Source organism: Lynx canadensis, chromosome C1 (assembly GCF_007474595.2).
Source record: "Lynx canadensis isolate LIC74 chromosome C1, mLynCan4.pri.v2, whole genome shotgun sequence".
Taxonomy (NCBI): Eukaryota; Metazoa; Chordata; class Mammalia; order Carnivora; family Felidae; genus Lynx; species Lynx canadensis.
Window position 1 is genome coordinate 6,879,791 of NC_044310.1, and position 27,612 is coordinate 6,907,402.

The following is a 27,612-nucleotide window of genomic DNA, read 5'->3' on the forward strand; positions in this document are numbered from 1 at the left end:
GAGCACTTCCGCCAGACGCATACACTTCCGGCCCCCAGGAGCCAATGAGGATGCGGGCGCGGGTGTTTCCCTTTCTGGCGTCCGGGCTGCGGGTCCTCTCCGGGAGGATTCGGGCCGGTCGACCCTGAGGACGTGCGTGGTAAGCCCCCTGGCTGGAGCCCTTGAGAAACCAGGCTTTAGGGGAGGCAGCCCGGGACTCTTTTTGTCGCACGCCGAGGGGAGTTCAAGATGGCGGGGTCTTTGAGGGGCAGATATAACGGTCCTCGAGGCAAGGTCACACTCAAGCTTGGGGCAAGGAGCCTTGCCCCTTCATTCTTTCCATCTTAACGTGGAACCAAAAGACTCGCTAAATGTTCCTCTGGCCCCCTCTGAACAGGTAAAAATAAATAAGCGAGTAAAGTAAGTAAAGTCAGTCAGTCAATCAATCAGTCCTTTTCTAGAGGCTTCTTGCGTTTGGCGGAGGTGGGTGGAGGGCGGAGGAGAAAGTTCTCCATTCTGGAGGACTTCTGTTTCCTCCGAAATCCCTTTTCCGCTGTAAAGGCGAGACCCATCTTCCCAGAAGCGGATTGACACGTCCCTTGAGGACACTACTCACCCTTGGGCAACAAGTTAAAAGTTACTGATAAAACTGGGCGGAAACCATTTTCTGGTGTTCCCAGCCCTTCTCCTTGAGTCCGTGGTCCCCAAGACCACATCAGGGTTGACGGCAAAATTGTTGCAGAGGTGTTGCCTTTAAAACTTTGGGGTTTTTAAAAAATTAACTTATTTTTTTGAGAGAGCGTGCGAGAGAATCCCAAGCAGGCTCCATGCCGTCAGCGCGGAGCCTGATTTGGGGCTCGATCTTAGGAACGGAACTGTGGGATTATGACCTCTACTAAATCAAGAGACGATGGCTTAACCAACTGAGCCCTCCAGGTCCCCCCCTCCCCCAAGGGTGTTGTCTTTAAAGCTATTCCAGCTACACCAAACAGAGGTTACCATAGAATCCTACCAGAATGAATTACTTCTGCCAGTTCTAATTGTAGAATTTCCTACTTATTACCATAAATTGCTTTTCAGAGTTACAATTTGGATGTGAAATCACTGTTCCAGCCCAACTGAAGACTGTTGACGCAGTTGGAATGGTTCCCATAACCTACCTTGCAAAAACGCTTCAGGTTCACAGAATTTCCTTTGTGAAAGTAAGTGGCTGTTACATTAATGCAATTATCTCTGATTTTCGATACGTGCATTTAGTGACGCGGAGCTCTCGGAGACAAATAGGATCAGTGCCAAACAAAACAAAACTGAAAAATATTCTTTGTTTCCCAGATTGAGGAACTTGCTAAATAAACATTTGCTCATTGTGTACTTCCCCTAATTTTGATGATGACGATGATGATGATAGGGTGTTCTGTTCAGGCATTTGTGTTGGTCTGAGTATAAGTGGTGGCGGTAGCTGTGGAGGAAGGGCCTCCCCTGATCATGCACTGTGCTTACCTGCTCCTCTTTCTCAGTGACTTGATTTGACTTAGCACTTCTGTGCTGACGGTGTTCTTTGGGTTCTTGTTTAGGGCGAATGGATAATGAAAAACGTTCCTAGAGCATAAGAGAATTTGGTTTGGGTCCCAGTTGTCAAACAAAAATAGAATCCAGGTTTTGGAGGGGGGGGGGGAGGGAAGAGAAGAAATTGTAAAAAAAAAAAAAAAAAAAAAAAAAAAAAAAGGAAAACATGTTAGGTTGGTAGTTACCGGAGAGAGCATTGGGGGAAATCACCTCAGAGTTGGGAGTCATAACTGGGAAATACTATTTGGCAACTGCAGGAGTTTAGGACATTTTAACTTGGACTTGGGATGGGAGCCCAGAGAGGATGGTTTGCTCCAACTAGGTAGGAAAAATGCTGGGGCAGGTGAAACTCGAGTGGCTTAACAAGAAGTACATGAGCCAAAGGCTCTCTGAACATGTGGACCTCTTTTAAACGTCTACCAGTAGATAGCTTGTACTGTGGTCAATTTTGTGACATAGTTAAGAGCATGAATTTTGTTTTTTAAATTTTAGAGAAAGAGACAGACAGAGTGGGGGAGGGGCAGAGAGAGAGGGAGACAGGGAATCTGAAGACTCCATGCTCTGAGCTGTCAGCACAGAGCCTGATGCAGGGCTTGAACCCACAAACCATGAGATCATGACCTGAGCCAAAGTTGGCTGCTCAACGAACTCAGCCACCTAGGTGCCCCAGTTTGTTTGTTTTTTTCTTTAACTTTAAATGAGCAATGATAGATGTCAAAGTCAAGGGGTTTTTTACTTTTTTTTTTTCAATGCAAGCTCTACACCCAATGTGGGGCTCAAACCCATAACCCTAGGATCAAGAGTTGCACACTCTAGGGGGGCCTGGGTGGCTCAGTCAGTTAAGGGTCTGACTTCGGCTCAGGTCATGATCTCACGGTTTGTGGGTTCGAGCCCTGTGTTGGGCTCTGTGCTGACAGCTCAGAGCCTGGAGCCTGCTTTGGATTCTGTGTCTCCCTCTCTTTCTGCCTGTCCCCTGCTCATGCTCTGTCTCTCTCATTAATTAATTTATTAATGTTATTAATAAATAAACGTTAAAAAAAATTTTTTTTTTTTTAAAGTTGCACACTCTACTGACTGAACCAGCCAGGCACCCCTGGTATTTTTTTACATACTAAATTTAATGAGTTTAGTGCTTACTGGTTTTATTTATTTATTTATTTATTTATTTATTTATTGTTAAAGTTTATTTATTTAAGTAATCTTTACATCCAACATGGGGCTCAAACTCATGACCCCAAGACCAAGAGTTGCATGCTCCCCCGACAGACCCAGCCAGGTGCCCCTAATACTTATTTTTAGCTTCTCAAACTTCCCTTGACATCCTCCCAGGAAGCTGCTCATATGTACACATAACCTACATTCTGCTTATACATTCAGGGATGTTATATTCCTGAAGCCAGGCTCCAGAATAAGAACCCCAAAACAAAGCATTCCCCATAAAAATAGGTGCTCAACAGAAGATACTTCGCTTCTGAGCCAACATAGGTCATAGAGAATTTCCTTAGTCTGTGAGGTGGTTGTCTAAACTGTGCAGCAGCTAAAAGGTAGCACAGTTTCAGAATATTTCATAAATTTTACTCATATCGGAAAGAGCATAATTTATATTTCATACAGTATTAGTAGCATGAAATAAATGTTTCTTAATGAAATTAACTCTCATGAAACCAGGTTTGGTTTTGGGGGTAATAAAACCATTAAAGTAAATGAAAATTCAGTTTTATACGTTATGGGTTAGTTAAAACACTGTTTTAAATTATGCTTCAAGTTATGTTTATCAGTTAAGAAATGTGATTTTGGGGCTCCTGGGTGGCTCGGTTGGGCATCCGACTTCAGCCCAGGTTGTGATCTCACGATTTGTGGGTTTGAGCCCTGCCTGCTGACAGCTCAGAGCCTGGAGCCTGCTTCAGATTCTGTGACTCCCTCTCTCTGCCCCTCCCCCACCCGTTCTCTGTCTCTCAAAAATAAACATTTAAAAAAAAAAAAAGAAACGTGATTTTACTTTCTGAAGTTAGGAATGTTGCATAACTTCAAGATACAGAAATAGGGGCGCCTGGCTGTCTCAGTCAGAAGAGCACATGGCTCTTAATTGTGAGTTCGAGCCCCATGTTGGGTGTAGAGATTACTGAAATTAATAAAAACTTGAAGGAAGGAAGGAAGGAAGGAAGGAAGGAAAGAAAGAATACAAAGCAGCCTTGGTCTTAAGCAGCCTCTTGTATTTAGAAACAGTCAGTTAAAATTTTCCCAACAGTGGGGCACCTGGGTGGCTCAGTCAGTTAAGCGTCTGCCTCTTGATTTCAGCTCAGGTGATGATCTCATGGTTTTGTGAGTTCGAGCCCCATGTTGGGCTCTGTGCACTGATCATGAGGAGCCTGCTTGGGATTCTCACTCTCCCTCTCTGTCTCTCTCTCTCTGCCCCTCTCCCACTCATGCTCTCTCTGTTTCTCTCAAAATAAATAAACTTAAATGTTCCAAATAGTGAAAAATAATTGGATTCTGAATATATTTTGAAGATGGAGCCATTAGGATTTCCCAATGGGGTGTGAGGGGCAAAAAGGCATTAAAGATAGTTTAGAGTACTTGGTCTTAGCAACTGGAAGGATGGAGTTGTCATTACCTGAAGTTTTCAGGTAGATCAGGTTTGGGGGGTGGGATAAGACAGATCAAAAAAAAAAAAAGGAAATTCCAATACAGATATTATTTGAGGTATATTGATGTTTATCTGATATGTTAATATTTGGTTAATGAAGTCAGGAGAACATAAAAGTTTATGTTACTTAAAAATTTTTTTCATGTCTATTTTTGTGAGAGAGAGAGAGGAAGGGAGCTCGAATGGGAGAGGGACAGAGAGCGAGGAAGACACAGAATCTGAAGCAGGTTCTGGGCTCCCAGCTGTCAGCGCAGAGCCTGATGAGGGGCTCGAACTGTGAGATCATGACCTGAGCTGAAGTCGGATGCTTAACCAACTGAGTCACCCAGGCGCTCCTAGGTTGTGTTACTTTTAAAAAGTTTGTGTCAATCATAGTAAGAATTATTTCAGGGGCTTTCATGGTTAATGTATGGGTTACTCAGGTTTCTTTTTTTTCTCCAAGTTTTTATTTAAATTCCAGCTAGTAAACATACATATTTGGTTTGTTTCTGAGGTATATATGTTTGTTAGTTTGTTTTATTTATTTATTTTTTTAAGTAAGCTCTACACCCAATGTTGGGCTTGAACTCACAACCCCAAGATGCAGAGTCACATGCTCTACACCAACTGAACCAGCCAGGTGCCTGAGAATTTGGAGAATTTTTTTGTATTTTTTGTTTTTTAAAGTAATCTCTATGCTTAATGTGGGGCTCAAATTCACAACCTGGAGATTGGGAGTTGCATGCTCTACAGACTAAGCCAGTCAGGCGCCCCCGTCAAGCTTCTAATTCCTAAGTTTCAACACTAGGTTTGGAATTTGGAAAGCACTCAGAAATGTCAGCATGTTGGATGGATAGTGTGTTTGTTAGGTAACTTCGCCTCCAGCAGGGGCCACCTGAATAGAGAAACAGGTGGAAACAGTCATTCCCACTTGTGAAGGTCTGTGCCTGTCATAGATGTGTTGGGAGATGTTTATATTGAATTTGATCCTCCTACCAATAGATAGTTCTTTTCCTCAAGAAATAGAGTTGTGTCTCCTTCCTAAAGATGTGGAGAGCATCTGTGATTAACTAGCTCCTACTAAGAAACCTCAGAATCTATGAATACACAGAAAAAGCAAGAAGACAAAAACCATCATGTAGGTCAATTGGCTATTTTCTCTAGACAACAATCGACTGTTGTGATGCAAAAGATTTTTGTAACCCGTGGGGAGGAGATTGTGGTTAGTTTTATTCTAAAATTTCCCACTACGTTTTTAAAGAACAATAAATTGTTCAAATACACAATGTGAATCACTGTTTTTTTGAAACCAAACCTTTGTGAGGTTTTTAGGTTTTTTTTTTTTTTTTTTTTTTTTTTTTGAGAGTGCTCGCAAGTGAGTGAGGGGCAGAGAGAGAGAGAGAGAGAGAGAGCTAGAGGGAGAGAGAAGCGGGGCTCACCCGAAGCAGGGCTCATGTTCACCCGAAGTGGGGCTCGAGCTCACCCGATGTGGGACTCCACCTGACACACTGTGAGATCATGACCTGAGCCGAAGTCAGATGCTTGACGGACTGAGCTAGCCAGGTGCCTGAAACTAAACCTTTGTTCATTGCTAAGGTTCACATTTTCCTTCTTCCTTTTCAGTGCTTATTTCTATAGCAGCTATCCAGCTGATGACAATATTTTCATGAAATAAAAAAGGAGATTCAGAGAGAGTAATGATCTTGAAAGAACGTCCTTATTTGGGGTGAATTTGGTCGTAGTGTCAATCTGGTGATTTGGGTTGAACTGTTCCTTTTTATCCATTGTCCGTACTAATTAATACTTAAAGACAACTTTCTTTCAGATGACTGGTTTTGGTGTGCTTCCTGTTGTCTTAGCTGTGATGTCAGCTGACCACTTCACTCAGGAGTAGCAGGGTAGGAGCTGACCTGTTCCCGGGCAGCTGTCAGTTGGTGGGGCTGCTGAGACAGGCCTGGCCTGCCGACCACCTCTGTGGGAGGCGGGAGACCAGCGGGCCTCAAATGCCAACATCAGACCGTTGATGTAGCGCCTGGTCGTGCACGGGTCCCACTGCCCAGCCAGGTCAGCCCCAGGCCCGAGAAAAGTACTGCAGGATGAAGAAGGGGATCTAATTAAATGGAGTGGAAACCACATGAAAAAGGATGGCATTTTATTTCCCTTCTAACCCTCTGTGCTTCCTCTTTACTTTGCTTTTCTAATTACTGTGCTTCTTGGAGCTCTGGCTTTAGGAGGAACCGGGCGTCTCTTACAACAGGACAGCCCTGCCTGAGCATTTACTGCCTTGAAGGACTGCTAAGCCTTTGACAAGGACAGGTTGCTCGGGAAGTTTTGCTCACCTGTGGAAACCAAGCTGCCCACCGACAGCAGCACAGACAAGTAGTAAAGTTCAGGGGTCGTTTTTTCCTGTATTTGGGAGGAGAAAAGCACTGTGAGGAATACTTGTCTTTTAACTGGAACCCCTATTTTCAGTGTTTTTGCCAAAAGGATTTAAACAATGGCCCCAGCTTAGCAGGAGATGGAAGGCTTGCTGCATACTTTGCAAAATGCAGTCCAACAGCTCCACTCTTCAGCGGTAGCTCAACTTTTTTTTTTTCTTTTTAGTCTAATACAGTAGAATTTATCCGCAAAAAGAAAAATCTCTCCTGGAATTTTTTATTTATTTTTTAACGTTTGCTTATTTTTGAGAGAGAAACAGAACATAAGCAGGGGAGGGGCCGAGAGAGAGATGGAGAGAGAGAGAGAGAGAGAGAGAGAGATGGAGACAGAATCTGATGCAGACTCCAGGCTCTTGAGATGTCAGCACAGAGCCTGATGCGGGGCTTGAACTCAGGAACCATGAGATCATGACCTGAGCCAAAGTCAGGCGCTTAACCAGCTGAACCACCCAGGCGCCCCTCTCCTGGAATTTTTAAACTTTCCCTGGTGAATTGTTTTAACTGTGGCACGTGTCTAATTAAGAATTCTGTCTCTATATACCTCTATTTTTACTGTGAGTAGAAAATATTGAAGACTAATGGTGTATTATGTACAGCCAAGCTTTCAGATTAAGATGAGCCTTTAGAAATTCAGTACTTAAAAACATACACAGTCAGTTGCCAAAACTGTTAACACCATGGTATAGACTCCTTCACTGAAGGATCCCACACCAAATACAGCAAACATCCTCTCGAGTGCCTGTGGGACGGGCTCCGTCTGCGTAAACAGCACAGTAAAACCTAAAAGGACATCAGAGCAGCATCGATTTACTAGGTTTAATTATCTCTGAAATACATTTTTTTTTTAAGTTTATTTATTTTGAGAGAGACAGAGAAATTGTGAGTGGGGGAGGGCGGAGAAAGAGGGAGAATCACCAGCAGGCTCCGCATTATCAGTGCAGAGCCCTTTGCAGGGCTCGAACTCCCTTACCGTGAGTCATGACCTGGGTGGAAATCAGGAGTCTGACGCGAAACTGACTGAGCCACCCAGGCGGCCCCCAGAAATGCATTCTTGAATGCACGCCTAAACAGTGTATGTTTCCTCGCTTCCCTCCTGTGGGACTCATGCTCAAAACCCAGCCAGGCTAAGGTTTTCCTTTAATATGGGTTGTGTTCTTAATATTGGTGGTGTTGGTAATAGGAACTATGACTGTTTTGTTTAACGATTCCTGTTATCTCATTTAAGCCTTAGCAAAACGAAGCAGGTAATTTATCTCCGGGTTACAAATGAGGTGGGGGGAGCTCAGAGAGGTTAAGTAACTTGTTGTGGAGTGCATGTTTCAACTGGCCTCCTTCTGTCTCCAAAGCCAGTGCTTGCCACCATTACCTGCGTCGTCCCCTCTTGTGGAGCTGCGATTCAGTGGGAGACTCTAGAGCAGTTAGAGCAGTGCCCGAGGCCTTCGGTAACGATTTTTTCATTAAAGTTTAGGGACAATGCCTGGCTGGCTCAGTCAATGGAGAATGCAGCTCTTGATCTCAGGGTTTGAGTTCGAGATTCATATTGGATCTAGAGATTATTTAAATGGATAAAAACCTTTAAAAAAATGTAGGCATAGTTTTTATTTAAACTACACATCACTCGGGGCGCCTGGGTGGCTCAGTCGGTTAAGCGTCCGACTTCGGCTCAGGTCACGATCTCACGGTCCGTGAGTTCGAGCCCCACATCGGGCTCTGTGCTGACTGCTCAGAGCCTGGAGCCTGTTTCAGATTCTGTGTCTCCCTCTTTCTTTGACCCTCCCCCGTTCATGCTCTCTCTCTCTGTCTCAAAAATAAATAAATGTTAAAAAAAAAAATTACACATCAGTCTTCTAAGCACACACACAGGCAAAGATAATCGAAATGTATTAATTAAGACATTCCTAAAACTCCACATTTCAGAGTCCACTGCTTCTCTATTACTTTTTTATTTCAAGTTGTTGAGGTCCGTGTTCTTCTACACGGTATCGTCTCCGGTTCAGTAACCGTTTATTAAATGAGTAAATGAATCTAGTAATTTTTATAGCTAAAGAATTTTATAACACCAACACAAAATGTTTGCATTTAACTTAATTCGGTTTCATACTCAAAGGTTAGGACCACCAGAAGGACAACCTTCTCCAGAAGGTTGCTAAGGAACTTTAAAAATTTCCTTCACCTGAATTTTAAACGTGAATTTTTTTCTTAAGTTTCAGTCTGTGAGCTCCTGAAGAGCAGGAAGTCCCATCTTCCCCATTTTTGTCTCAGCGGTGTCTGACAGACAGTAGGCACGTAATAAGTGCTTGATGAATGTACACTTACCAATTGTGAAGAAAGTAAAGATGATATTACCAACCAGGTTGGTAAGGAGAGGTTGCCCGCAGTATCGGGAAGATCTGGGTCTAAAATCAATACACAGGGTCATACGTTAATTTATCAATTATTGGAAGAATTTCGCCCTGTAAGCACGATACCAGAAGGCACTAACCCTTGAATTCTAATCTTAATTCTGGCCCTGGGTTCATTTGGTTCCAGGCAACTCCCTTTTATTAACTGCAAATTAACGCTGCTAAATAGCCTACTGGTAATATTGAGAGTTGTTAATATTTCTGATCGGTGGACAAATAATGTTTACTATCTTTCTAATTCATGTTAACTTGATATTTCGGTGGAAAATATCAAGAAGATAGTTTGTGGGAATTCTGGCCTTCTGGAGTAAGGAAGTTGGTCTAACTGCACACAAAACTCCTAGGACCTAAGTTGGAAAATTTGAATTAGGCTAATTCCAGGGAGTGTCACAGTTCCCATTTCCGTTTTGTCCCTTTTGTGGATTCTCAGTCTTCAGATTATTTCAGACTTTCCACATGTTTAGAGCTGCAGTTTTTTATTCTGAATGTATCGGGTTGCATTTATTTCATTTGTCCAGTGAGAGTTATTAGCTGACTGACCTTTTCCGCAAGACTAATGTCCAACATAGAATCTGAAATAAGGTATCAAGTCATAATCTGGTCACGTATATCTATGTCGCCCTCGGCCCTGCAGACGTTAGCTCATGCTAGGCTGTTGAGACTGGGCTCTAGGGAATCCATAAGTGGCAACATTGGTGCCCTTGTTGTCTCCCATCTAACAGCTTCTTGTACTAAAAGAAGGAAGTGTTAAAACTCGATCTGCCCAAATCCCAACTGTTCTGTTCATATTGAGATTTTTGACTTTTTCAAAGAGGTGAAGCAGGTGACCACCATTGATAACAGGGGCAAAAACATGGGTCAGGCTGCAGTTAAACTCATCACAGGAATGGCAGAGCGCACCAGAACCATCTCCAGAGGTCAGGCCCACATGCTGAGCTGCCCTGTGCTGGGGGTGGGGGGTGAAAACACTTACCTTAGCAGAACATACAGCTGGAGGACTAGAGCGGTGGTCCCAAACAAGAACACCGTCACTTGGCTGCATGAGACACAGCGAGTTACGTTTTACATTACTTCTTTAGTGATCAAATGGCTTCAAGAAACCGAATTTAGGTTCTGTTTCATGACAGTGTCACATTAGACCACAGAGAGAAAGTTTTAAACATAACAAAGATGACTTGAGATCCATTCCATTTGAGCACAATTATGTCTAATAAAACTTCACGAAGATTAGCACTGCCATTTCCTGAACTCCTACTATGTAGCAGGCGCTGTGGATACTGGTCCCCAAGGGATCTTGAGAACCTTGGTTCCTTTACTGTGACTTGTAAGGTCATGCCTTAAGACAACTCACAGATAATAGTGAAAGTTAACATTCATCATGAGTAGACAAATGTGTCAAACATTTTTATTCACTTTCGCATTTAATATGCACAAAATCCAATGAGATAGGGACTCTGGTTCCCCATTTTATAAATGAGGAAACAGACTCAGAAAGACTAAGTGTCTTGTCCAAGGACAAACACCCAGTAGTGATAGAGCTAGAGTTTGGAGCCGGGTCTGAGAGTCCTGACCATGGCCCTGTGCTGTGCCAGCCGCTGCCTCCTGCCACCCGGTTCACATGGGGTGTAACCAATAAACAGAGTAAGCCGACCCACCCAGCTTCCACAACCAGATGAAGTCTGCTGTTTCTGCTCATTTTTGAAATTCTTTTGAAATTACATGTACTTACATGCAACATAAGATAGTGTAAGATAATATAAAATCCATGCATATGAGAATATCTTAATCTGAAAATAATAATACAAGATCCATGCATATAAGATCTTCCTCAGTAACTGATAGTTCTCTTTCTTCATCATAAGCTCTATTATTTACCTTGATTATTTTATTAATGAGGTTTAGCACTGAGGGACCTTAGGGTATCTGTAGAAATTAAATCTACCCAAAGACAAAGATTTATCCCTGTTGAAAGTATTAAAAAAAAATAGTCTCAAAATATACCCCAAGACTGTTTAAAGCAGTGAAACATTGTTACAACTAGAATACAGTTAGAGGCTTGATGGGACCTTTTTGAAAGGAATAGCATCTTTTTAGGAATATAAATTCCAATCAGTTGACAAGTCAACGCATTAACATTCAGTCAACATAGATTTAATTATATTGAGCATTCTGAAATGTTACAAGATGGTTAACTTTTTCAATGTTAACATTGAAAAAACTGACTTAATGTTTACAAAATGTTTCATTAATGTTTACATCTCAGTATTTTTCAAACCTGAGAAAGTCACGGGGCGCCTGGGTAGCTGAGTCAGTTAAGCATCCAACTCTTGGTTTTGGCTCAGGTTGTGGTCTCATGGTTTCATGGGGTCGAGCCCCCTGTAGGGTTCTGTGCTGGCAGCACTGAGCCTGCTTGGGATTCTCTCTCCCTCTCTGCCCCTCCGCCTCTCACACTGTGTCTGTCTCTTTCAAAATAAATAAACTTTTTTTTTTTTTTAAATTTTTTTTTTTTTTCAACGTTTATTTATTTTTGGGACAGAGAGAGACAGAGCATGAACGGAGGAGGGGCAGAGAGAGAGGGAGACACAGAATCGGAAACAGGCTCCAGGCTCCGAGCCATCAGCCCAGAGCCCGACGCGGGGCTCGAACTCGTGGACCGCGAGATCGTGACCTGGCTGAAGTCGGACGCTTAACCGACTGCGCCACCCAGGCGCCCCTCAAAATAAATAAACTTTAAAAAAATTTAAGAAAGTATTATACATCAGCTATATTTCAGTTTTTTTAAAGAAAAATGGGATTTGAAAATTGAAAGTAAATTTTAGTTCAATGTCAAGACTGTCTCAGGAAGAAATGAGTTTTTTGCTATAGCAAGCTGGGGAGGGACACTTACAGCCTGAGCCGGTATGATCTCGGCAGCCAGCAGTGCAGGTGGTAGGCTGTGTGGGCCAGACAGAAGTGAATCATGGGGATGCTGGTCCTTGAGCACCTGGAGCAAAGCAAGGAGGATCCAGAACGGCCCTGTTAGAGCTTCCAAACTACTCCTCCCATTTGTCACCAGCTTGTCCCCTTTCCCTACCCACATATTCTGGTACCTTGCAGCGATACAGAGGAAGTACTTTTCCTTGGAGAGGGACGGATCCTTGTTTTTTTTAAACACCCTGGGCTATAGTGGAGGCTGACTGTAACTTAATTCTTCAGTGGTTTTAAAGGTCTAGAGTCTAGTGTGAGCTCAAGTTGTCTGTGTTCATGATGAATTAATAGAACTGAGCTGGATATTTGAGATAGGTTGTGAATGTGACCAGAGAGAAAGCTTCCTTTAGCTAAGAGATCAGCTTGCTCCAGCCCCTTCCCCAGCCTTTCCCCCGAGGGGGGTGGGGAGACTGGAAACCTGAGTGCATCCCCAAGGTTGGGGAGGAGCTCTAAGCTCTTTGTTCTGTCCTTCCCTGAACAGCAGACAGCTCCTTGGGGACCCAAACCTCCCCTTAGAGCTTTATTATTCTTCCCGCCCACAGCTCAATCTCCCATGGGGAGTGGTGTCTGAAACTTGAGGTGGGCGGGGCTGGAACTGACAGGCTCTCATTGATCATGCTCAGAAGCTGGCAGGATACCCTGATTTCCCTGTGGGCCCTGTCGGGCATGTCGTAGTCACCACCACCCCAATAACCACAGGCACTCTGTATGGGAATTGGGGGGTGGGGATGGGAGGGGTGGGAACAAGCCTGAAGTGAACCCTGGTATCATCCTTGAGCTGATAATTGAAAGGTAGGACATTTAAATCATTCTTGTAAATTAACTCATTTTTTAAAATGCTGTGTGGAGCATTACCGACCCTTCTCTCTTTATTTCTTATCAACAATTAGCAGTGTCCCTGTGACCCCTACCACTATGCTTTGTTGGGAGAAAGCCTCAAATGTTTATTGAATAAATGTTTATTTCCATTCTCACTGACTATTTAAATTGAGGGACTCATAACTTTGTAACTGGCCTTCCAGTCACATGACTTGTAACTGGTCTTGTTCTGCCCCTTCCAGTTAATCCCACAGCATCACCATCATCAGTGTTGTCACTTCCCTCCCAAGTAACAGCTGCCGGTTATTTTAGCACTGTTCTAGGGAATATGCAAGCACGTTGCCATGTGTTAGTCTCAGAATTAATCCTCACGGTGACTGAAATTGGTTGTCATTATCCCTGTTTTACAGATATGGAAACTTAAAGACTTGTAATTAAGTGATTTGGTTAAGCTGATAAAATCAATTAAGGTTGTAAATCCCCATGTCTTATTATCTTTCTAAAACATTGTTTGTGTAGAACCGTGTTGTAACTCTGTTGCTCAGAAACCTTCAAAGGTTCCCATTGCCTAAGGGGTTAACATGCACTTTCCTCATCTCCTCAACCAGGAGGGCTCATTTCCAAACTACACAGCTCTGGTTTAATGCCTCCCCCCCCACCACCTTTTTTTATTTATTTCTTTTGAAAGAGAGGAGAGAGAGAATCCCAAGCAGGCTCCATGCTATCAGCACAGAGCCCAACTCAGGGCTCGATCTCAAACCATGAGATCATGACCTGAGCTGAAATCAAGAGTCAGTGAGGGACGCCCGGTGGCTCAGTCAGTTAAGCGTCTGACTTCGGCTCAGGTCACGATTTCATGGTTTGTGAGTTTGAGCCCCGCGTTGGGCTCTGTGCTGACCGCTTGGAACCTGGAGTCTGCTTCGGATTCTGTATCTCTCTTTCTCTCTGTTCCTCCTCAGCTCACACTCTGTCTCTCTCTAGCCTACAAAAATGAATAAACATTAAAAAAAAAGAAAGTCACGCGGCACCTGGGTGGCTCAGTCGGTTAAGCATTTGACTTCGGCTCAGGTCACGATCTCATGGTTCGTGGGTTTGAGCCCCGCACTGGGCTCTGTGCTGACAGCTCGGAGCCTGGAGCCTGCTTCTGATTCTGTGTGTCCCTCTCTCTCTGCCCCTCCTCTGCTCACGCTGTCTCTCTCTGTCTCTCAAAAATAAATAAATGTAAAAAAAAAAAATTTTTTTTTAAAAGTCAGATGTTCAACCTACTGAGCCACCCAGGTCTCCCATTTTTCTTTTGATGAGTGAGCCTAGGAATCAGGAATCAAGTGGCCCTGAGTCTGCCACTCACTGGCTTTGTCCAATGAGAGCATAGAATCTGAGCAAAAGTGACTTGGTCACCCTGGCACTTGGGTCTAGACATTGTTGAGCTATAAATCAGTGGTCCTGACACAGGTTGTTTGAGCACTGGGAAGTCTTGGAAGTGCACAGCGAGGTATATGACAGCCTCTATTTCCAGCTCATTTTCAACCCACTGTTGATCTCAGATGTTTGTAATACTGAAAAGTTAGAAAAACGTAAATGTCCAGTGGTGGAAGATTAACTAGAAAAACGAAATATCTAACAATAGCTTATTTTTTGGAACCAGCTAAATGACTTTGGCCAAATTTGTTTTTGGTGGGGAGGCTTGAATGATAGGTGTGTGAACGCATTTTATCCATTGAAAAGTATCATACAGCTAGCTGTGTGTTTGTTATCTTTCATTGTGTTTCTACATTAATTGGAAAAATACTCCAGCCTGTGTAGGTAATTCCCCCAAAGTTCCCCACATGCTTCTAGCAATTTGGCATCATTGGAATTATATTTATAAGCTCTCAGAATGATTCTTTTGAAACATAATTTGGATGTATAAGAATATTTTTTAGAGACGCCTGGGTGGCGTCAGTTAAGCGTGCGGCTCTTGGTTTCGGCTCGGGTCATGAGCTCACGGTTCGTGAGTTCAAATTCTGCTTGGGGCTCCGTGCTGACAGTGCAGAGCCTGCTTGGGATTCTCTTTCACTCCCTTGCTCTCTGTCCCTCCCCATTCGTGCGTATGCACTCTCTCAAAATAAATGAATAAACTTAAAAAAATATTTTTTTAAATTTTACAATAACAAAACTATTTTTTGATAGTTATTAAGCAGTTTATCAAAAAACCCAAAACTGAGTGATTTGAGTTTAAGAGATTTGAAGGCTCACTGTGTTGGGGAGCAAGAACTCCTGTGTTCTCAGAAGTCTTTCTAGCTGGACTAAGAATCAGAGTGACATGAGAGGGGTTGAGAGGAATAAAACAACTGTAACAGGTGTACATATGGGGGATCCACATGGACACGGGAATTCCAAAGTCAGGCAACATGAGGTCTGTATGTCACTCTGAAGTCAGAAAGGGTGGGGGTCTGTGTTTTCAGAGGAGAGTAATGCGCTTTGTGGGGCGATAAAAACATGTTTGGTAATTAGACATTTGCCCTGCTATACAGATGGGCCACTTAGATAAAATTTATCTCCGCTAATAACCCTTATTCTGAGAAAGACCTCCAATTTAGATTCTTCTGTGTTCTTAAGGGAGGGGCAGAAGTTTCTCTTGAGCCCACAGGGTTCTCAATACCTTCTGCTCAAAATAATCCACGTGCCAAACTGGCACATTCTGAACCTCTTCAGCTGACTCCCAGCACAATGAATGAAAAAGACCCCCACTAAGACACAACATTGTGGCATTTCAGATTCAGAGCATTGGGGATAAGGAAAACATCCTACAAATCTTCCAAAAAGAAAAAAGGTATGTAAAAAAGGAAAAGAATCAGAATGGCATTAGACTTTCAGCAGTAGTGTGGTATGCTAGGAGACAATGAAGAAATGCATTCATAATTTTAAAAGAAAATAATTTCGGGGCGCCTGGGTGGCGCAGTCGGTTAAGCGTCCGACTTCAGCCAGGTCACGATCTCGCGGTCCGTGAGTTCGAGCCCCGCGTCGGGCTCTGGGCTGATGGCTCAGAGCCTGGAGCCTGTTTCCGATTCTGTGTCTCCCTCTCTCTCTGCCCCTCGCCCGTTCATGCTCTGTCTCTCTCTGTCCCAAAAATAAATAAACGTTGAAAAAAAAAAAATTAAAAAAAGAAAATAATTTCAACTTACTTTTTTCTCAACTAAGCCATTCATCTCTGAAGGAAGGATAAAGACATAACCAAACTTATTTCCCATGTACCTTTTATTATGAAGCTACTTGAGGATACATTCTAGAAAAATCAGGACATAAACCAAGAAAGACATGATGCGGTCCTCAGAAATAGGGGATCTGACTCAGAAGAGAGATGAAAAAGGTTTCAGAATGATAGCCGTACAAAGGACTAGAGACTTTCAGTCCACATTAGAGAATGAGTTCCGGGAGAAAAACCCTCCAGGAAAAAAACCAGAGTCAATAGAGTAATAATGTTTGGTTGAACCATTTGAAATTCATGTTTTTGTAGATTAAAAAGAGTTGAACTATAGCGACATTATGTGCAGCATTAATAGTAGCTACATTCACAGTGTGTTTATTTCTTGTCAAAAGCAGTTGCGTGTATTGTCTCGCTTAATCCTCATGATGGTCACAAGGTAGGTACTGTTATTTTCTCTATTTTAAGACTGAGAAAACCGGGACAAAGGAAGATTAGGTTAAGGTCAGGTTGTCCTGGGTCATCCAGCCCATGTAGGTGATTTCTATGCAGGCAGTCTGGTTTCAGAGCATAGGTTGCTTCCCGCCCCCCCCCCGCCCCCCATAATGTCTCTAATAATGTCTCTGCCCAACGTGGGGCTTGAACTCGTGACCCGGAGATCAAGAGTTGCATGCTCTACCAACTGAGCCAGCCAGGTGCCCCACAGAGCACAGGTTCTTAACTGTTGTGCTATAACAGACAGGAGATTAGAGGATACTGTTCTGTGGAATCCGGCCGGTCCCAGGGGCGAGACCTGCAACACTGACTGCCAGGTTACCATACAGTGAAGCCCATTGTACATGGGTCCTACTCACCCACTCAGAACTTCCTATCAGCTCTTGTTGAAAGAAACTGAAAATGTATCATTCATGTTGGTAGAGAGATAAGAGAATGCATTGGTGAAAGAACAGAACACCATAAAAAGGAACATTTAGAGGACAAAGGTCTTTTTTTTTCTCTAAGTTTATTTATTTATTTTGAGAGAGAGAGAGCACAAGCAGGTGAGGGGCAGAGAGAGAAAGAGAACCCCAAGCAGGCCCCACATTGTCAGCACGGAGCCCGACACGGGTCTCAACCCCACAAACCGTGAGATCACGACCTGAGCAGAAATCAGGAGTCGGACGCTTAACCGACTGAGCTACCCTGACGCCCCTAGAGGACAAAGGTCTTTAAAATGAAGGCTATAATGGCAGAACTGAAAATCAGCTCAACAGATGGAGGATGGAGTTGAGAATATCTAGAAATTAGAGCTTAAAGGAAAGAGGGAAAAGAAAAGAAAATGAGAAGACCAATCCAGCTGCCTCAGCTCCAAATAATAGCCATTTCCAAAGAGAACAAAGAAAACGGAAGGCAGAATGTCATCATTCAAGGACCTTTCCCAGAACTGAAGTTTATGAGCCTCAAGTTTGAAAGGGTCTGCCCGGTGCCCCGCACAACAGATGAAAATAGAGTCACATAGAGGACATCATTGTAAAATTTCGGAACGCTGGGGACAAAGAGAAGATCTCACAAGCTTCAGGGGAGGAAAAATGTAAGTCACATTCAAAGGATCCAGAATTGGGAGTGACTTTGGATTTATCGCTGTTAACACTGCAATCTACAAGCGATGCCTTCACAACTCTAGGAGAAGACGGCTTTCAACACAGACTAGAAACTATAGATAGATATACATGTAGAAGTTTGGGAACAGGCAGTGAGGGTGTGTGAGAGCTAATCCTCATGGATCATCATAGTAAACAGGTACTGTTTACTTTGGATAAATTTGGAAATAGCATTATAAGCACATAGTATAGAAATATGGTAGAATCTACCAGAAGAAATAGCTGAAAAAGTTAAAAGTGCTTGCTTTGAAGGGAGTTGCATAGAGGGTTTGGTGAGCAGGATGTGGCCAGACTGTTGGGTTTCATTATGGGCCTTTTGCTGCCTCGTAATTTCTGAATCTATCTGAGTTCATTTAATAAAAGTTTAAATCTGTTGTCTTGTATTACTTCATTAGGGTTATAGAAGGATCAAATGGAATAATATGAAAAAAGGTTTGTAAATTGTAAACTGTTCCTGAGCTGAAAGTGATAATGTGATCATGTTGACTAAGAGGCCGACTACTGTCTTGAAGGGCAGGTTGTCAGGGAGTTCCATTTATGTGGTAGTTGATAACATCATTGTATCAGCTAACTGGAGCTACAGTAGGGCAGTCATAAAACTTCAGCAGCATGTACATTTCATTTTTGCTTATGAGTCTAGGGTCAGCTTGTGGGTTTGTTGATGTAAGCCAGGCTCAGCTGATCTCACCTGGGCTGTGTGTCTGAGCACGTCGTCTGCGGTTTGGCTGGTGCAGGATGGCCTCAGCCGCACAGCCAGTGGTTGGCTGTCAGCGGGGGCACCAGCTGTCTCCCGCGTGCTCTGTCCAGGAGGTTGGCCTCGGCTTGTTTTCATGGCAGAGGAGGGAGGCCAAAAGAGAGCAGAAGTGTGCAGACCTCAAAGGCCTGGGCTCAGAACTAGCACACTGTCCTAACTGCCACATTCTCTTGTCCGAAGCAAGTCACAAAGAGGGGGAAGGAGATTCCATCCCTTTCTGGCAGGAGCTGCAAATTCACAGTGAAAAGGAAGGGTGGAGAAATGGGGCTGTCCTTGTCATCGAAGCCAAATATTTTTTTTTTAATTTTTTTTAACATTTATTTATTTTTGAGACGGAGAGAGACAGAGCATGAACAGGGGAGGGACAGAGAGAGAGGGAGACACAGAATCTGAAGCAGGCTCCAGGCTCTGAGCGGTCAGCACAGAGCCCGACGCGGGGCTCGAACTCACGGACCGTGAGATCATGACCTGAGCCGAAGTTGGCCGCCTAACCGACTGAGCCACCCAGGTGCCCCGAAGCCAAATATTTTTATCCATTCACTTGGAATGGGAATGTGAAAGGCCACTAAAGACCTGTAGCTGAACGTATGTTCTTTTCCTTTGCAGACAACGAGCAGGGTGTCCGAGTTTTCCATTTAGATCAACAACTTCAAATTCTTAGCATGGAGAATTCAGAGAAGACAGAAGTGGTTCTTCTTGCTTGTGGCTCCTTTAATCCTATCACCAACATGCACCTGAGGCTATTTGAGCTGGCCAAGGACTACATGAACGGAACAGGTAGGAACAGTAGCTAAAAGCAATAATAGGGTTCAGACCACTACCCCAAAATATGGCCCTTTGTCACGATGGACATTTTAAGCTGAAGCAGTTTGAAAAAATGGCAGAAACAGGAAGGTCACTCTGACCTCCTCCCCACCCTTCTCGGAAGCAGCTCAAAAAACCTTCACATGGGGGCGCCTGGGTGACTCAGTTAAGTATCCAACTCTTGGTTTCTGCTCAGGTCATGATCTCAGGGTTGTGGGATCGAGCCCTGCGTTGGGCTCTGGGCTCTGTGCTGACAGCGTGGAGCCTGCTTGGGATTCATTCTCTCTCTCTCTCTCTCCCTCTCTCCCTCTCTCCCCCCCTCCCCCTCTCTCTCTGCCTCTTCCCCGCTTGTGCTCATTCTCACGATCTCTCGAAATAAATAAATAAACTTAAAAAAAACGCCAACCAACTAACCAAACAAACCTTCCTGTGGGAGGTGCCCTCCCTATACCGGGAGGAAAGGAGCATCCTTATTACTAAAGGCAAATCGATGCCTAGAAGAATCTAAACTAACAGGCCTTGCTAAATTTCCCTGAATTTTGTGAACGTACCTCAAACTCTTTGCCCTACCATTTTTCTCTACAACTGTCCACTCTTCACCAAACCTGACATAAAAATACCCAGGTTTAACTGTTATTTCCTTACGAAGGTACCACGTAACATAAGCCTTCTATTAAATAAATTTCTATGTTTTTCTTTGTCAGTTTAATTTTTATTTATTTTTTATTATTTTGTAATGTTTTTATTTATTTTGAGACAGAGACAACATGAGCAGGGGAGGGACAGAGAGAGGGGGAGACACAGAATCCGAAGCAAGCTCCCGGCTCGGAGCTGTCAGCATAGAGCCCGACGCAGGGCTCAGGCTCACGGACTGTGAGATCATGACCTGAGCTGAAGTCGGACGCTCAACCGACTGAGCCACCCAGGCGCCCCATTGTGAGTTTAATTTTTAGACTCAGCCAGGGACCCAAGGAGGGTCAAGGAAAATGATTTTCTCCCCTACATAATATATTTTGTAATGTAAAGGATCATGCTATAGGCTGATAGATAGATGGACGCCTGGGTGCTTAAACTCACCAATAATCCTAATAATTGGGGAACGAAGATAAAAAATGAGGTCTAGTTTGCCCATCACATGGACAAAAATGTTCAAACTTGATAACGTCAAGTATCAGAAGTTGAGGAGAAATGGGCTCTCGTATACACTGTAGGTGAACAATACCAATTGATTAAGGCTTTTTACGAGGCAATTTGGCAATATCAGAATTTAGATTGTGTAGGGGGTGGGGAATTAGTGATGAATAGGGACAGAGTTTCAGTTGGAGAAGGTGCAAAAGTTCTGGAGACGGATGGTTGGATGGCTGCAGAGATGTGAATGTGCCTGATGTCCCTGAGCTGTACAATGAAGGCAGTCAACGTGGCGAATTTTATGTTATGCCTGTTTCACCTTGTTTATAAATGAGTGGATAGATGGATGGATGGATGGAAAGAAAGAAAGAGAAAGAGAAAGAAAGAAAGAGAACCTAAATCCCTTTTCTGAAACCCCAGGGGGCGGGACTCTGTTATAAAACCAGAGTGATGATAATCCTTCCTGTGTGTAAAATCTGACTTGTTACACCTCGCTTCAAATCTGACCCTTTATCCAGGAAAATACAGAGTCATCAAAGGCGTCATCTCTCCCGTGGGCGATGCGTATAAGAAGAAAGGACTCATCTCTGCCCACCACCGAGTTATCATGGCAGAACTAGCCACCAAGAATTCAGAATGGGTGGAAGTTGACACCTGGGAAAGTCTTCAGAAGGACTGGGTAGAGACCTTGAAGGTGCTAAGGTATTCATGGTGAGGTCGGCTTTGTCAGTCCTGCGGGAATGGGCTGGGCCTTTTTGCCTTGTGTCAGTGTGGCCCGTGTCTGTGAATAGAACACGTTTGCAAACCGTGACCAGGGTGGGGAGGGCGTTTTCGTGGGCTGTGCTGTTCCTGCGTAAGGTTACGTCTCAGGTGTGGGGTGTGGCGGCTCCTTAGCCTTTATGTCCTTCATCGTGTTGTTAGATGTTTGCGTGCTCGTTACTATTGCACCTCTGTGGGAGACAACATCCACGGAGAAGCCTGCCTGGCCTATCGGTGCCCCGAATGAGAAAGGCAAAATCATAAGAAGACATTGTTGTCGTTAATCTTCTTAAGTATAAAAGAGAGAGGCAGGTAGGGGCTCCTGGGTGGCTCAGTTGGTTAAGCGTCTGACTTTATGATCTCACTGCTCATGGATTCGAGCCCCACATCAGACAGTGCTGACAGCTCAGAGCCTGGAGCCTGCTTCAGACTCTGCGTCTCCCTCTCTCTCTGCCTCTCTCTCTCTCTCTCTCTCTCTCTCAAAAATAAACATTAAAAAAATTTTTTTAAAAGAGAGAGGCAGGTAATTTAAACAAGAGAAGCCATGGTGCCTGGTCGTGGACAGTCCTGATTTTGGGTGTTGCTTCCATGACGGCATACTGGGTTTGTCCCAGATCGCTGTGCTCATACCTTAGAAACATTTCCCGTTAAGGATTCAGAAACTAGAGTGAGCAACAGCTAATTAATTATTACTTAATGTTCTGTTTCTGAAAAACCTTTCCATCTAATGTCAGTTCTTAGAGTTCTGAGCCTTCTGGTTCTGACCACATCAGTTAGGGTTTGGACAGGAAATAGAGACCACCCTGATTGTTTTAAGCAGAAAGGGATTTAGGTGCTCGTGCAGAAGTGTCAGAGGGCTGGAGGAGGGGAAGTCGGGTTTGTTTCAAGGTCATACCTCCTTTAGCTGCGGTGGCCATTCAGAAAGCGGTTCCTGTCCCTGCTCCCACAAATGCGGCTGTTAAGCTGTCCCAGTCTCCTGAAGTTGGTGACTGGACAGTGGAATACAGGATCTGGCCACTGTGCTCACTCCGTAAGAGGTTGCTTCTCAGGCTCCACGGCCCAGAAAGATGGCCGGTGCCTCCCGTCTTCCTTCCAGCTCTCTTGTGAGTGAACCCCATCGGTGGAATCTCTCTCACGTGAGAACCTCTGGGAGGTGTGTCCGGGGGAAGGTAGGACACCAGGCCAGCAGAGGCTGTCTGGCACAGCAGCTTATCAAGAGGAACGGCTTTTCAGACTTGGCAGGGAGAAGTCAGCCCTCTTCACTGGCCAGAAATTCTCCCGTCAGATACCAGCCTTCTGCATCCACGACCTTACCCAGCCCGCTCCCCGACAGCCTTGCTGTCCGTTACATATTAACGCAGCTGCTCAAGAGCGAAGGGAGTTAGGGGCACAGGACACACTTGGCTCCCCAGGTGTAGCTCACGTTGGGTAACCGCACGGTTGTAGAGCACTGGGCATCCTGCTGCCGATCCAGAACAAGGCTGCCCGTGAGTCCCGCCTGTGGTCCCTTCCTTCTAGGCTTCGGGCACTTGTCCTCTCTAGGACCTTATCCTTGGTGTTGTGGCTCTCCACTACTAGGTGAAGCCACACTCTTCAGTGGTCAAGAGTGTGGGCTCTGGAAGCAGACTGCTGGGGTTCAAGCACCGGCTCTGCTACCTATAAGCTAAGTGACCTTGGGCAAATTAGAGTTCTCTCTCAATGGGGATAATAAGCAGTTCTGATATAATGCTGGCAATAAGAGAGTTGCTTTACTTTTTTTTTTTTTTAAGTTTTATTTATTGAAGTAATCTCTACACCCAGCGTGGGGCTCAAACCCACAACTCCAAGATCAAGAGTCGCTTTTCCGACTGAGCCAGCCAGGTGCCCCAGTAGAGTTGCTTCACAAAAGCCAGAGCATTCACTCAGTCAGGTTGTTACTGAATGCCTCCTGCATCCCAGGGAGTCTGCCGAGAGCTGGAGTTACAGCTCTAAGCTTTCACTTCCCTCCATTATGGGAATAATAATAACAATAATGATATTTATGGCATGGGATGTTGGGAAGATTTCATCAAATGATCCATGCAAAGGACTTAGTGGAGTGCTTAGCACATAATAAATAACTAATGTTAACTCTTATTATTGTGACACACACATAAAGCTTAGAATAGTAATCGCTACCATCTGTTGTGTTCCCAGGATCTCCTTACTTTCTATGCCCGATAGCCAGTCCCCGGGCACTACTGGCCAGCCTCCACGCTGACCCGGAAGTACTGGGTGCTGGTCAGCATCCATTCTGACTGATAGGCCTTGGGTGTACCTGTGGTTTGCATGTTCTTAATATGACACAGCCTGGACCTTGGGCCAGAGCCTCTAAGCCATCTCCAGAGAGACAGTTTTCTGGTTGAATGTTGTGAGAAGAGGATGTTCTACTGCTTTGTTGTTTTCTAGACACCATCAGGAGAAACTGGAGGCCAGTAGCTGTGATCACCAGCAGGACTCACCTAGGCTGGAGAGGCCTGGACGGAAAAGGAAGTGGGCTGAACAAAGACAAGATTTTGGTCAAAAGGAATTGCTAGAGCCAAAAACAAAAGGTCTGTATGTTTTATCAAGACTTACCGACTGGAGTGGATAAGATTCTAGTGCTGAGCGAGCCCCCTTTGTATTTTCATTTCATATTCAGGATGCTTGGCTGCCTGGAAAATGCCCCTTGTTAGTTTTGGGACCGGAGGGAGGGAAGGAGAGGAAGGAAAAGGCACCTTGAACTTACTTCTCCTGCAGCGGTCCTTAACTTTTGCAATTCCTAGATCTCTTTTGAGAATCTGATTCGGATCAAAACTATGAACCCTCTAGCCAGAAAAACACATAGATGCATTCATTTTGACTCAGGGAGTTATTAGCAAAGCAGACCCTGAAGCTGTGTTTTCTTCTTCCCAGATGTGCCAAAAGTAAAGCTGCTGTGTGGGGCAGATTTATTGGAATCGTTCGGTGTTCCCAATCTGTGGAAGAGTGAGGATATCACCCGAATTGTAGGAGACTATGGGCTCATCTGTATTACTCGGGCTGGAAACGATGCTGAGAAATTCATCTACGAATCCGACGCACTGTGGAAACACCGGAACAACATTCACCTGGTAAATGAATGGATCACCAATGACATCTCCTCCACAAAGATCCGGCGAGCCCTCAGAAGGGGCCAGAGCATTCGCTACTTGGTGCCAGACCTTGTCCGAGAGTATATCGAAAAGCATGACCTGTACAGCCCTGAGAGTGAGGAGAGGAATGTTGGGGTCATCCTGGCTCCCTTGCAGAAAAACACTGCAGAAGCTAACTCGTGACTCCTGCACTTTGGACTTGTCTGTTGGGAATGTGAAAGAGTCTGGGTGTTAGTGACTGGGAAGAAGAATCGTGATCCTGTTTCATAAACTAAAGCTTTTTAAAAGTTTGGTAAAAATCACCAGTAGATGAAAATATGGTTTGTCTTTTTTTTTTTTTTTTAATGTAGTGCTTTAAAAAAAAAAAAACAAAACATGTTTATTTGGAGAGAGAGCGAGCGGGAGAAGGTCAGAGAGAAAGAGGGAGAGAGAGAATCCCAAGCAGGCTCCTCACTGTCAGTGCAGAGCCCAACATAGGGTTCGATTCTTTGAACTGTGAGATTATGACCTGAGCCAAATTAGGAATTGGATGCTCAACTGACTGAGCCACCCAGGCGCCCCCACGTCTATCTTTTTATTGGAAATTGTCCAAATGGATGTTTTCAAGATGGTCTTTTTTTTTTTTTTTTTTGAAAGAATGTACAAATCCTTTAATCTTTAAAACAAGGGATTAGCAGCACTAAAACCAGAAGACATTCAACTGTACTAACTACAAATAAGTCAGAAAGGACCTCTCTGGTCTACCACATAAGCGGAGCAAAGTGGGAAAGCAAGAGTCCATTTAAAATCTTAACTTCGGTTAGAAAGGGAATTAACATTTTATGCGTGCCCATTTCTAGGCATTCTTCACCGAGGGGGGCCAAGGAAACAATTCTTAAAGTAGTGATCGTGTAAAATGCACCGCTGATCGGTCATCTTCAGCTACGCAGGATACAGGTTGTGAATATGCCTGGCAGAAACCATGCTCACGATTCAGTCTCTCTGGCACACGTCAGAAATTGGCCACTTCAGCTCTGCCAAGACGCACCTCCCTGGAGCTTTACCTTTGGAGGCTGGGAGAAAGGTCCAGGCCCTCAGAGAGTCAGAAAGGTGCACAGGTGTTTCTGATGCCCACCAGAGGCAGAGAAACAGTCTGGGGAAGGGAATCGCATCCTGTTTCATAAACTAAAGCTTACAAGTTTGGTAAAAAATCAGTAGTAAGTTAAAAGGTTGTACATTATGTGTGTTCTCTTAGCACGGCCTCTCGTGGCTCTGTCCGTCTGCCCTTTTGCCGTCTCTGCAGGAACAACTTCAGAGATGTTATCATGCTACCTGGAACAGAGAGGACCGCGGAGAACGAGGGATCCTGTTCAAGGGTTTTATTAAGTGTCCGTGCTCTTAGCCTTTCTTGACAGCTTAATAATCAAAAGATGAACGAAGGTCCTAAGAACAGAAATGCCTCACTGAGTCAGCTCAGCGGTCCTTCTGGCTCAGAATCTCAGAAGGGCACTCTGTGATCTCACTCTAAAATTCTCTGTTGAGTTTCTCAAGAGCCCCTCTGTTCCTGCTCTGGCCCACCGTGAACCTGCCATGTGTGAATTTAAGCAGTAAAAGGGTCTACTTTCTTACACTTTTTCTCATCCTTTTGTCTGGATTTTAACCAAAGTAGAACTCCCAAATAATAATCGAAGTCATAGTTTCTATGTTACAAATGCAAGCTTGTTATATATAGTTTGATGCATTATGATTTTGTGGAAATTTTACCAATTGGTAAAGCAAAAAAGACTAGAAATAGCTTTTATAGAGTAGTTCCATGTTGCATGAAAATTATCCTGTGATAAAAAGTTCAATTTCTGATGCAAATACAATAATTTACCTTTTTTCAATTTATATTTTATACCTACACCATTCTAGATGAAGGATTAATAACCCTGCCAAAGAAAAATACAGCTGTGTGGTTGTACAGTCAAATCTGAATCCACAGTTCGAAAAGGGAAAATATTAAAGCTGGCAAACAAATAAAATCTTTAAAAGAAAAAAAGAGGGTGGGGGGAGTCCCTGGCTGGCTCAGCAGTCAGTAGAGCGTGTGACTCTTGATCTCAGGGTTGTGAGTTCGAGCCCCACGTTGGGTATAGAGATTACTTAAAATAGCATCTTTTTTTTTTAATGTTTATTTATTTTGAGAGAGAATCCCAAGCAGCCTACATACACGCTGCCAGCACAGAGCCCCACGCAAGCCTTGATCTCATGAACCATGAGATCGTGACCTGAGCTGAAATGAAGAGTTGGTTGCTTAACTAACTGAGCCACTCAGGCACCCCCCAAAAATAAAACCTTAAAGAAAAAACTGGCCAACGTACCCTACCGCTACTTATTCCTTTCTTTTCTTTTTAAGTGAGAGAGGGCAAGGTGGAGGAGAGGAGCAGAGGGAGAGAAAGAGAATCCCAAGGTCCTCGCTCAGCATGGAGCCCATCGCAGAGATCAGTTCCACAATCCTGGGATCACAACCCACGCCAAAATCAAGAGCTGAACACTCAACCGACTAAGTCATCCAGCCGCCCCGACTTATTCTTACTAAAGCCAACAGGCCAACTTCACAAAGACCTTGAGGGATGCAGAGCCTGGCACCAGTAGGGTTCAGTCTCTCTCTGCTGAAGGAGTGGTGGGTTAGAATCTCAGACCACAGAGATGAAGGTCATTTCTTCCTCTCCTTGACTTTTTGGAGTTGAGAGTTGAAGCAATATTGAAAAATAACCGCCTAGAATAGATGAAGCTACCGAAATGAAACTTAGATTTCTTCTGGAAAACCACACTTAGTCCATCTGGTATGGGTGCCAACTGCAGAAAGGTTCCATTGCCAGAAACTTCTCTTTTATTTTGTAGAAACTTCTCTTGTAACGTGCCTTCCTACCTAGAAGTGCCCAGCCTGCCCAGCTGTGAGAATACTGACCTCAGGATCCACTGGGTAAAAATAAAGCGTTTGGGAGCCTCCCAGGAGACTTGGTAATAGTGAAACAAGCGTGTTGTTGTGCTGTTCATGAATCGATACCTTTGTACACAGAACGACCTGCTTCGCCTTTTGTCCTAGTACCAAAAATGCCGCTAACCCCACAGCTTCATAACATAGTTTTGGGTGGCCTCCAGGGGAGAATTTCCTGTTTTGATAATGGAAATTAGAACAATGCACTTCACAGGGGAATAAATACTAATTGTTGTGACTTCCATCGAGGAAGAAGAAAATATGCCACTGTACTTCCTATCATCCCTTTTTCCTAATTTGCTTTTGTAACATGAATTTTGAGTTTAGGAAATATGTGAAGCTGGTATTTTTGTGTTTGACGCTGGTGTTTATGATGTGTCGTGCTCCTTTACTCCTTACGTTGTATAATTTGAATGCAGCAAATGAATAAAAGTCCCTTACTGGCTGAATATACAA

The 27,612-nt window shown here is 44.1% G+C and overlaps 1 protein-coding gene across 2 annotated transcripts; it reads left to right on the plus strand.

Annotated features, from left to right (window-relative positions):
- Positions 1-45: 45 nt before the first annotated feature.
- On the plus strand, positions 46-27,612 carry NMNAT1 (nicotinamide nucleotide adenylyltransferase 1). Of its 2 annotated transcripts, none has more exons than XM_030324522.2 (6): positions 46-139; positions 1,060-1,181; positions 18,982-19,152; positions 20,826-21,009; positions 23,494-23,636; positions 23,980-27,612. In XM_030324522.2, exons 3-6 carry the CDS (start codon positions 19,038-19,040, stop codon positions 24,378-24,380), a joined length of 843 nt encoding a protein of 280 aa, XP_030180382.1. In that variant the 5' UTR covers positions 46-139; positions 1,060-1,181; positions 18,982-19,037; the 3' UTR covers positions 24,381-27,612. The 2 variants fall into 2 exon arrangements, with proteins under 2 accessions (XP_030180382.1, XP_030180383.1); XM_030324523.1 differs by lacking the exon at positions 46-139 and adding an exon at positions 174-376 and having other exon boundaries at positions 23,980-24,577.